The following is an 11,859-nucleotide window of genomic DNA, read 5'->3' as shown; positions in this document are numbered from 1 at the left end:
GTTACAGTTAAGTATCACATCATATCACTTCTTCAGATCACTTCTTCAGCACTCATTGGGAGATTTATATGACTAATCTAATTCATGTACTGACTGTAATATAAATATATATTATTACTGACTGTAATATAAATAAAACCTCAGATATGTAAAACCAAATTTTTGCTAGTTAAAATGCAGAAAAGCTGAAAAGTAGTTATCTATGGAAATGTCAACACTCTCCATAAAAACAGGTATAACACAAATGTTTAGGTGTTCTATGTTTTCGTATTACAACATGCAATGTAAGGGTTGATGCAACATTCAAAGTGTAAGTATTTGTGTAAATGAGTGATTTCATCATTTTAAAAGTTAAAAAGAATGAGCATTACAAAGACAAGATAGCCAGGCTTTGAAACCACACTAACTTTAGTATATACTTTCACTGAAATACTTGCATCATGTGTTTGAGAGTGAGACTGCAGTGCACTGTTTTCAAGCACAGCTTTGTGGGTTTTTTTTAATCAGGGCTTGAACTACATATGCAGATTCTATTTCACTCTGTTCACATCTGATCTGAGTTTCTCATTAGTGGATTATTCTTCCACACTTTAAATAAAGATACATTTATGCAAGATACATTTACACTAAGCAGGTTCACTACCCTGTGAAGTTTAGTTCCAAATCTATTTTAAGAGAGCTGCACTAATATTCAGATGCTACAGAAGACTTGATTTGCAGGATAGTTTACACCGAGAGTGCTCTCCAGAGCTTGTCTAAATCAAATGCTAATTTTGTTTGTTTGATTCTGATAGGCTGACTTTTTAAAGGATACAGAAGTTCCTACTGCCCTTTGCTTGACATTAATTGTTTGTAGCTAGGAAAGAAGGAAGAAAATGACAAAAGCTCTTCTAACCTCTGAGAAACAGGTGGATAAAAAGTGAGAGCCAATTGTTTTTCCAAGAAGTGGATTTGCTGATGGAGAGCAACCTAAATGAGCTAGAACTGGGGGATGGACTGGAGGGACAGTGTACTGCTCAGAGAACAGTGTGGGTAGGTTGAGGTCTAGAATGGAAGTATGTCATGATGGAAGAATGGCAAAATGCCTCCGTCTCTGTCCCTGCGATCATGCTCATCACCACGCTTTCGATGCAATTTTTAAATAGTGGCACAATCCTCCCCTTCCATTTATAACTCAGTGCAAATGATTAAATGCAATTGCTTAAAATCAGAGCAACTGCTTAAAATGTAAAATCTTAAGGTTTGAGAAAGATTTAATTTAAAAGCCATTGCTTTCAAAGCAGCGCATAGCATGTAACAGACACAGCCATTTATATGTTTACACATTATGCTTTCCATATTTATGGCACTGGACCTGCAGGCAGTGAAGACAAACAGGAGGGAAAGAGAGATGACTTATAAAACTTATTGTATGTATTTAAATTAAACATCGTAGAAATACTCAGAAATCCACAGCAAAATCAAACAATAAGCAATAAATATTTTTAAAGATGATATATTTTTAAAAAACACATTTTAAAGGTTTTTTGATCAAGATTTAAAAAAAGATCAGAGGATAAGATGAAATTACAAATAATGATAAAGGTTGCATCCATCCACATAGTAGTTGATTCACTGTGTCATATTTTTCACTGTATTGTTCATATGTGAAAAATTATGAACTTGGTGCAATAAAAATGAGCCATCATTAAATTCAATGTAGCATCAGATGAACTATAGCCTAACTCAAATTTTCTCACTTTTATTTTGCTATTCCACTAGTTAGCTACTGAATGCGTGCAAGTGTCTTGGTGCAGAGGAGCTGATACAACCAGGGTATTTCGAGGCTAACTGTTGTACTGGGGCAGAAGAAGTGCAAAATTCTGAGGCCCTACCACAAGAGGCAGCCTGGAGGCCCTTTTATTTTTTTATCATTTAAACATTTTTTTGAAAGATATAACATTGAAAATCCCCTCATTGGTGGCTCCATTCATGCCATGCAAGCCTGTCCCATACAATGTTATTACAATGTTATCACATAGCTATTATGCAATGTGCTATCACAAGTTGTTATTATACTGTTATTACTTGGTTACTACAATTTGTTACTATGTTATATGCTAGTTATTAGAACAGTAGTTAGTACATAGTTATTAGAGTGTGTTATTATATGGTTATTACTGGTGTTATTACATAGTTATTATGCCGCATTATTAGTTTATTACATAGTTATTAGTGTGTTATTACACAGTTGTTACATTATTAAACAACCACATTGACAGTTATAGCACTGTTATAACATTTATTTATTACTGTTATTACATTTTGTTATGTATTACAATGTGTTTAGTTTCATTTTTGAATACTGTCATTACAATGCATTATTGCAATGTCTTATTGCATAGTTATTACATATTATATAGTTATTATGTTATTACTTTGTTATTACATACTTATTACATTGTGGTATTACAATGTTATTTGTTTATTATTGTATGTTACTACACTATTATTACATTACATTGTTTTATTAAAGTTATTGCATATAATCTTGTATAACCTACCTTGTGCCCACAGACCATGTGTGTTATTACCTTGTGCACACAGACCATGTCTTGCATGCCATTTATCTTGCCAGGCAAAGTTAATCAGAAGTCAACTTCTCCATGTTCAGTTACTCCTTTATTTTGTTTTACTCTCTTACTGCTTTTATCTGTTTCTTTTCACTGCTCCTGTTCTCTTTTCATTTTTGTTCCCTGCTCATTTTCTGACTGCTCTCTTTTCTCATGAGGTTTTTTTATATTCATTTACATTTCATTTTAATATTGTCTCACATTCATGTTAAATAATTATTTCGATACATAAAACTACATGAGTGTTATTTTGTTTATGCGTCATCAGTTCATGCTATCTAGATAACACAAGCTCGTTTATTGGTTATAGTTCACATTTACAAGCTTGTTACCCCCTTTTGTTAACATAACCAATGACTTTGCTTTAGTGGTCTAATATGTGTTTTTGATATGTTAAATGGTCATAGGTTGCTACAGCTTTGCATACGCATAATGCTATGCATAATCATCTTGTCTTACATGAGGTTGACTTGCTTTTAAATACTAGCACAGGTCAATTTCTTTCAGTACCTGAAAGAAACTAGTTCTGAGTGTTAATCACGTAAGTGTTTGGCAAGATGCTGGGTGATTTTGGGAAACGTAGTACCTATAGTGAATTTGCATGATGCTAATGTTTGTGCTGTGTAGTTCTGCTCAACAATGCAGGTTAGAATTTAAAGCATTAAGGATTTTGCATTGACTTTTTACCCACGATTATCACGGGGCATGGAAACATTTTACTGGGGCACGAGCCCCATTAAATTAGGTCTAGTGATGCTCCCTGCATACAACCATTCACATATGAACCTATAAAGATTTAAAGAATTTGAATTTCTGGCACCAGATAAAGCGTTCAGGATAAGGATTTAAAACAGGGGTGTTCAAGTCCGGTTCTGGAAGGCCAGAGTCCTGCAAAGTTTAGTGATTGCTCTGCTCAGACACACCTAATCTATTATTGATCTACTAAACCTGGCAAACACCAAACTACACTGGTCTCTGGCCATCCTAGAAGGAGGTTTGACACAGTGCTACATTCATTAACTAATATTAACACACCTGATTCAACTCATCAATCAACTGAATTTGGGCTTTGAATTAGCCATCATAGAACACCCATTTGTACTGTTATGCTGACTTCCAATTTGTGTGATTTAAATCAAAAGGAGAGGGAGAACCTTTACGGTTCACTTTTAACAGTAAACATAAATCATGGAAAAGACAGCACAGCCTACTTGAAAAATAGAACTATAGCCCACCATTGTTAAAAATATAAACTTAACAAAAATTCAAGCCAGCTTGAACTGATCTTGCATTATATAACTAAGTTTCCCATAAGTGCAAATGAGCTACCGTTTCCTGTCTACCTCTTTCTGTCAGGCTTTGACCTGACAAAATAGCAGCATTTCCTTATGGGTTGTGAGAAATCAGAATTAAGGGATGAAGAACTGCTAGCAGGAGATTTGGATACAAGAACACCCAATTGAATGTCAGAAGTGTATTGATATTCTATTTAAAAATGAGTTAAAAAACAAACCTTTAAATTGTATAGAGTAAGACATCGGTAAGGGGAGAAATACATACTGCATGTAAGCTTAATGCACACATTGCATGAACAAATAATTTAAAATTGTTTCAGGGTTTAAAAGGGTTTCAGGAACATTTAATAATCATACTTCCATGTTGTTATCAATCTCCATAATTAACTAATTTTATGCAATATTATTTTCATCACTTTATGCATTACCATAGTCATCAATATTTGATATTCACTTTATTAATATGATATAATGAAGATAAAGATTAAACATTTTTCACTCAGAGTGATGACATTGGAATTGAAAGGATGTCGTTCACGCTGCAACAGTAGTCTCATCATGCTCTTTGTATACATGGTATTTATTAACCAGTTTGTCATCTGTTTCCCGTTTAGCTTTCATAACCTGTTGCTTCCTCATCTCTCTCTTTCTGGTCCCTTGATCAAGCCCTCTGTTACATTTTAAATATTTTATAAAAGAAAAACAGAAGGATAAATCTTTAAGAATAATTTAACATGGCAGAAAAAGCACAAACAATAAGTTAACCCTTTAAACCTGCCAATACTGTTGCTGAGGTCACTTCTCTGTGAGTGACAGCTGAAGTATCCTTTCCAGCTCCTCCTCCTCTTCTCTTCTCTTCCTGTTGGGAACCAATTGCAGGAATACTTTTGGTGTTCAAAGTAATAAGATCTTTCTGTAATTACCCTTCTGGGATTTACACATTCCTTTCTGTATCACCTGTCAAGCTCCTCCTGCTCTCTGCATGAAAGCTCCATAGCAAGCCGTAGCTGCTCGTCAAAACTGGTTGCCACAGCAAATGCTCCTGTTTCCTGTGGGTCAGCCAATGAACTGTAGGAGGGAGGAGAGTTCAGGGCGGGGTCTGGAGAGGACCCTGTCAGAGTCTGAACAGGATCTGTCAGTTCCCCACCCTCGCCCTCTGTCAACGACAAAGAAAGGGACTCCTGAATTGCCCTATGAGAGACAGAGAAACAGATCCACAAATGTTAATTTAAAGACACTCTGGAATAGACATGCACTGAAACACAATCCAGCACTGATCTTGAATACATGAACACACACACACACACACACACACACACACACGCACATGCACACACACTCCTGCATGCACACCTCTCAAGCTGAGAGTCCTCCTCATAAAGCGGAGGCTGAGAAGATATTGGACGAGTGTTAGTGAGAGCCTCCCATATGGTCACCTGTAGAAAAGAAGTGAAAGAAAAGGAGAGACAGAAGAATGAGTGCAATGTTAGTGCCCTAAATGGCCTTATTTCAAAGTCATGCACATGCCATCAAACACATGCATCTTAATATGGGTTCTTACAGTGTTCACAGGTTACAAAACAATTAATTTCATTTCAAAGCTGCATGTAGTGGCAGAAAGCAATGCTGGTTGGTCTGAGAGAGTGAAGGCTGGTTCTCTTAATTGACAAGCACCACTGCAGTTTGCCATTTCAAGAGAAGCAATGCCACATATTATGCCACATCGAACATCAATGTCTTTATTTCAGTGCATTCTGCCCTTCCTGGAGGTTACCTGGTCACTTTCTGTCCCTGCGTCCAGCAGACTCTGCTGGATGGCAAACTGCAGGAGGTTGTCATCCTCATCTCTCATTGGCTCACTGCGGCCAGGACCAAGTGTCGTGTAATCTGGGGGAGGCTCGAACACAGAAGGATCCACCTCACAGTGCAGTGGAGGAGGGCTCTGACCTGGAAGGAAACAAAGGTGTCACATAGATATTACACAGTAAATGAATAATAATTTTAGAAAACACATACACTGATCCCCTCCATTTACTTTAATTCTCTGTCATATTTGCTCAACAAAGTTACATCTGAGAGTCGTGTGAAACACTCAACTGGTAGAGCAGGTAGAGCAACACAAAGAGCATAGGTTCAATACCCAGCAAGCTCACATTATGTCATATATTAAATATACGTAAGACGCTCTGGATAAGAGTGTCTGCCAAATGCTGAAAATGTAAATGTAGATATAAACATTTGTATTACTAGTTGTTTAAAAGTTACTGCTGGTCATGACATTGTCTATGGTGAGGTTGTGACATTGTTGATGTGCTGACACTGACATTGAATGGTGGGGCAGGATGGAGGTGGATGGCAGTACCTGTGTCTGGGGCTCCCTGGGGGGAGTGTACCGTCACAGAGCTGACTGGCTCATCACAGCCGCACAGGTTACTAAAGGTCACTCGTGCATTCAACACATGGAAGAGGGGGATCTCTGGCAGGCATTAAAAAGAGAAGGAGCAAATAAAAGTGAGAGAACGCCGCACCATAGCAGTTCTGGTGGTCTGAAGGCATTTGCTGCTGGTCTGCCTCACCGATCTTGATGGGGAAGCCGGGGGGCAGGCGCAGGGTTATGAAGTCGCGCAGTTTGGCAAAGTGGGCATTGGAGATGGCCATGAGGTCAATGATGGGTGTCACCTGCTCAGCCAATGAGAGAGGGTGGGCCTCACTTAACCACAGCGTGGCCTTAAACCTGAGAGAGTGAGAGAGAAAAGGAATGACAGTAAGGCAGTATGTTGGAGACTCACTCTCTGGAGTGAGAGAGATCAAGAGCATCAGTGTGCTTCATTTCAGCTAACTCCTGTTAAACCATAACCACTGGGGGGTTGCCATAGAGACGGAACCTCTGCACTTTGCTGGTGAGCTCGACTGGCCGGCCGATGTCTCTGCCGTTCAGATTAAAGTCGGGGTCGAAGTACTCCTCCGCAGTGATGGCTGTCGGGTTGTGGGGGCTAGCACACTGAGACACCTGACTCTGACAGCCAACATAAGTAGAAAAAAATCAGCAACGTGAATTACTGATGCAGGAACAAATATATACAATAAATCAAGCAGTGCAATAAAGCAAGCCTGTCATCACAAATGCTTTGTGGCATTTTCTATCAGTGAGGAATGCAGAAACTTAAGATGCTTAAGATTCTTTCGGGAAGGTGAAAATGATTCACATTCATCTGAGCAATCCACACATATAGTACTGATCACGTCTTATATGACATACTGTGCCACACCTCTCTGGATCAACACCAGGCACCAGGCAGCAACACTCATTAGACTTGATGGTACTATTTTTAAGGTTGCCAAATGTCCAAAGCTGTTCAACTTTTCAGCAATTAACAACGAGAGTGCATTTTAAGTTAGAGGTTGCTTACATGAGCGCTTCACGGGCATCAAACACAGGGAGAGTGATGGGAATGAGGCTGGTCTGCACACTTGTGGCACACAGTAATGACTGAAGCTTGGGAGAGCACCTTAGTCCCTGTAGCGCTGCTTACTCCTCTGACTGTTTCATTTTAATCCAGCATGCATGTTACTGTGCATGGTATCTGCTTGCTAGGGCCTTTTGCAATTCGCTAATAGCAAAGCAAAAACCTGCAAATGCCACACAAATATGCACCAAATGTTTCTTGAACACATTCTGAGCATTACATGGGATGTTAAATGTATTTGTGGAGTGCTGACCCACACTTTTTCTTGGACTGGCAAGGATACACAGTCAGTACTGGCATAAGGCCCGCAAGGATCAATACATTCAGTCTACTGATCAGGAATGCAGTGTTCCATATCATCACAGCACGAGGAGAATGCGGGCCATGCTTGTCCTCACCCCACTGTTCGACACATGCTGCTCCGCGATGCCCAGGAAAGACTGAAGTGGAGTTCTGGATCCTGGGGGAACGAAAGTGTGAGAGCACGCAAATGCTCTTCAGCTGTTAGTGTGACAGTAAAAGTCATTGTTCATTTTAGTGATGTGTGTGTGTGTTTTTTTTTTGGTGTGTGTGTGTGTGTGTATGTGTATGTGTGTGTGCGCGCGCGCGCGCGAGTGTGTGTACCTTTGCACCTGGATTTGTCCTGATCAGAGAGGTGTTCAGTTCGAGAGCGTGTCACCAGCTCCACATTACTGGCACTGTAAACCTTTATTATGTCGATATCACAATACATCATCAATTATATATTAACATCACTACACAGTACACACCAACAGGGGTAAGCAATGATAAACAGGCTATAACACAACTACCCCTTTATCAGTTTCTACAGAATGAAGTTCAGCAAGTGCTCCTTTGAATATGTCCCACACAGAACCTCTTCAAAGGGCCCGTAATATTATGTATACATAATGCATATTATTATGTAAATTATTAAAAATGGAAACTTCTTTTTTTATTATGAGTGAACAAATATTTAATTCTTTATCCCTTGGAAAATACATGGAATTAAGAAAACCATGGTTTGCCCTGTATTCTGAAAGGCAGGAGCCTTACCTTTGCTTCATATCCACTCACCACCTCCGTCTTCTCGGAGCGCCAGCCCCAAATCCCAGACTTGTTCCTGGAAACATTGTAAAGTGCAGTCAGTCGCTGATGTATGAGAGTGCGGGTGGTCCAATAAGCATGCTTCTGAGAAATCCTATTATAATTAGGCGAACTTTCTCCAGAAACGCGCAGTAAGGCCTCTGCTGTTTCCTTCTGAACAGGCAGGTGCACACCTGATTCCACTTGTTTACTCAACTTATTTGGTCTCAGTATCAGGTGTGCTCCTGCTTTGTCGGAAAAAAAAACGCTGCAGCTACGTTGGCCCTTTGCAGATTAGATTCCTGGGTGAGAGGCATGTGCAGTGCTGGGTGTGCGTGTGTACCTCTCGAAGGCAATGTTGCGTGTGTTGAGGTGTGTGGAGACAATGGGAGAGGTGAGCCTTTGTGCTGTGTTCTCCTGCGAGGGGAGCATGGCGGCCAGAAGGGAGGGGGCGTCACGTGGAGACAGAGACAGTGGCTCTGTGTACACGACCTGCTTCTCGTGGTCCACCTCCATCACCATGGCCCCGCCCTCTGGAACACACACAAATAGAACCAGTAGCACAAATTAAATCAGTAACAAATGGAAACCGGTAGCTACTAACCAGCATTACGCAAACTAAAATCATGCCGATCTGTGACTACGACTTTTCAGCAAAGGTTTGCCACTGAGACATTTTTTGCCAAACTTCTTTCATAGAAACATATAGTACATAGCCCTAAAAATATTCATCAGACATTGTAAGTGTACAGGGTGTTCTTACAGGTGAAAGTGCTGTTCTGCCACGAGTGAAGAGGTTACCTCCTCCCTTAAAGATGTAGCTGCGTCGCCCCTTGAGCCAAGTCATGTGCTCAAAGCCCAGGAGTGTAGTGTCCACACGCAAACACGAACCACTCTTCCAAACACGATACACATCACTTGGACACACCTTTGATACCAGTGGCACTGGTGAGAGAGTGAGGAAGAGAAAGAAGAATAGAAAGAAAGACAAAAAGAACGTTGTCTTTAAAGGAAGGCATCTATGGAGCTGTCCATTTATGTGGTGCTGAAATAGTTAACTACGTCCCAGGGCCACACTGAGATAGAGAGAGAGAGGAACAGTGTGTGTGAATGTGTGTTATGTATTGGCGTAATGATCAGTTGTGTGTAGTGTCATGTGCTGGATCAGGGCTTACCCCAGCTTGTAAACTCCCACTTCATCTCCACATAGAAATCCCTGGCCTGTAATATACCAGACCTTAACTGTGGAATCTTTTTGAGGATTAAACGGTTAAACCACCCCCACATATTAGCATATCATAAACTTCACTGTATGTCAGAGTTTGTATGAGCATTACCTGTCTCAGTTTGCTGAGAAGCTCTGGAATGCCTGCAAGCCTCTCAGTGGCTCTTTTGAAGTCTCTGTATTGAAGCACCAGCTGCACCAGCTCAGGGTCTCCTGTACTAACCGCTTCCTGCAATACTACACACATAATTTAAAATACCAACGTTTAATCACCAACGCATACGTTATCCACCAAAAAAAGGGAATATTTTAAAGCGTTATGGTACGCTGTACTGAGTAGTGAGTGCTAGGTAGCTACGATAGGCAGCAAATAGCTTTCCATCGTTATGGTTGCATACCTGCCGCCAGAATTAGTTAAATAGTGCTATTCTTAATATAGATGTGAAAGGTGGTTTAAAAAAGGGAAATTCACCCGTCCAGCCCTGTGCGTTGCAGTGCGTGGGATCGGCATTGTGCCTCAGCAGCACGCGAGTCGATTCCAGGTGACCAAGGCAGACCGCCAACTCTAGTGGCGTGCGCCCGCGCGGGTCCAGGCGCTCCACGTCGTGCTTTATGATTGAACAAAACACCCAAGTTCAGTCCCTCATCCAGTTAACAGCTAGACAGATGGAAGAGTCTTGATAACACGACACAACTGTACGTGCATAGTGCAGCTGTCTGTATTCGTTTACCTGCTTTTTCTTTAGTTCTCGATCTAATTCCAGGTACTGGTTGTTCCAGACTAGGTAATGCAAAGGAAACGCCTCTTGAGCCATTTTGCACAAATGATTATTATTTTTCCCCGTTTCTGTTACAATCTGCAGCGTAGCAAGTGCCGGTATTGTCGGTGAAACGATTTGCTGCATGAAGGGCTGCTGGCCACCTTACAAACAAATTCCGTTAAGGGTCATGAAATGTTTGTGGTCCTTAAACTGGATGACATACCAAACTCCATAATCAGTACCATTCATTGTCGACGAGTCGAAACCTCCTGTACCTTAACAAAATGAGCTATAAATATTCTGCTTTAAGTAAGCTAGGTAGTTAGCTCCCACTGGTAGATTAGGCGACTGAAGCAAACCTCCGACTGGTAGGCGATTAAAAGCTAGCAATGCGAGTTATTATTTTTGAAGGCTTTTAGAGTTTTCCCATTTTAGTGGAAAATCTGTATAGCTATTACGTAATATAATAAATTCCATTTAATGGGTTAAAATAAAGGGCCTGCATGAAGCGAATCGTTTGTTTTGCAACAAATCATGTTTCATATCCAAAACTAGCTAGCTAAAAGAAGCGTGGGTTTTCGGTAGCCAGCTAACCGCTAGCTAGCTACTATAGGTAGCAAAGAGCTTTCCATCGTTATGGTTGCATACCCGCTGCCACATTTAGTTAAGCAGTGCTACTCTAAACAACAACAAAATTCCATTTTAACTGAACCAAGCCATAAAAATATATTCGCATCACTATGCTTGGATCTGTGAGCAAACGCTAACAACTCATTAGGAAAACCCAGGAGCGGCCTAATTTCCCCTCCGCATCCAGGTCAACAAAGCTGGATGAAGCAAGCTGTCGAAGACCGCTAGCTACTTGGCTCTCCTCTTCATAAGTCTTCAGTGAAGAATCCAGATGTTCAGTTCAGCTGGATCGGCAGGAATAGGACCAGAGCGTTATGGCGAAGTAGTCTGAAATGTTGCATTAGGTAGGAAAAAACAGCGGAACTGGTCGAGCTCGCACATCTACTCCACGAACAAACTGTTTATTTATTTATTTTTACGCATCGTTTTCACTTCGGTACGAGGTTAAACGGAGATCTGTGTGAGTGCGCAGCACAGGCAACACTTCCATCATTCACCAAAACTAGAATGGAACGAGGGAATACATGTTTTACTCATTATCTACACATCTGCTTCACAACCACAAAAGTCAAACTGTAATAACAAAATTTGAAGTGCAACTCTGAAAACGGAGAACTAAGCTCAGCTTAGTTTACAAAATATCAATTGGTAATCAAGGTTTTTTTTTTTTTTTTGCTTAAGTAAAGGTGAAGATGAAGTTTAAATATACACACACACACACACACACACACACACACATTCCCAGGTTATCTAAATCAAATGAATGTAGAAAATACTTGATCA

General features: G+C 40.4%; 1 protein-coding gene across 2 annotated transcripts; it reads right to left on the bottom strand.

Annotated features, from left to right (window-relative positions):
• Positions 1–4,229: 4,229 nt before the first annotated feature.
• ankrd13d (ankyrin repeat domain 13 family, member D) lies at positions 4,230–11,573 on the bottom strand. Of its 2 annotated transcripts, none has more exons than XM_026999309.2 (16): positions 10,417–11,573; positions 10,158–10,293; positions 9,798–9,922; positions 9,636–9,681; positions 9,262–9,405; positions 8,804–8,993; positions 8,431–8,497; positions 7,999–8,080; positions 7,773–7,834; positions 6,793–6,923; positions 6,484–6,641; positions 6,270–6,383; positions 5,682–5,854; positions 5,261–5,343; positions 4,865–5,098; positions 4,230–4,766 (listed from the first exon to the last, which is right to left on the bottom strand). In XM_026999309.2, exons 1-16 carry the CDS (start codon positions 10,588–10,590, stop codon positions 4,703–4,705), a joined length of 1,983 nt encoding a protein of 660 aa, XP_026855110.1. In that variant the 5' UTR covers positions 10,591–11,573; the 3' UTR covers positions 4,230–4,702. The 2 variants fall into 2 exon arrangements, with proteins under 2 accessions (XP_026855110.1, XP_026855111.1); XM_026999310.2 differs by having other exon boundaries at positions 6,793–6,917.
• Positions 11,574–11,859: the final 286 nt, after the last annotated feature.

The sequence above is a fragment of the Electrophorus electricus genome, chromosome 12, assembly GCF_013358815.1.
Source record: "Electrophorus electricus isolate fEleEle1 chromosome 12, fEleEle1.pri, whole genome shotgun sequence".
NCBI lineage: Eukaryota > Metazoa > Chordata > Actinopteri > Gymnotiformes > Gymnotidae > Electrophorus > Electrophorus electricus.
The sequence above is the reverse complement of the archived record's forward strand: the minus strand, read 5'-3'. Positions and strand labels throughout refer to the sequence as shown.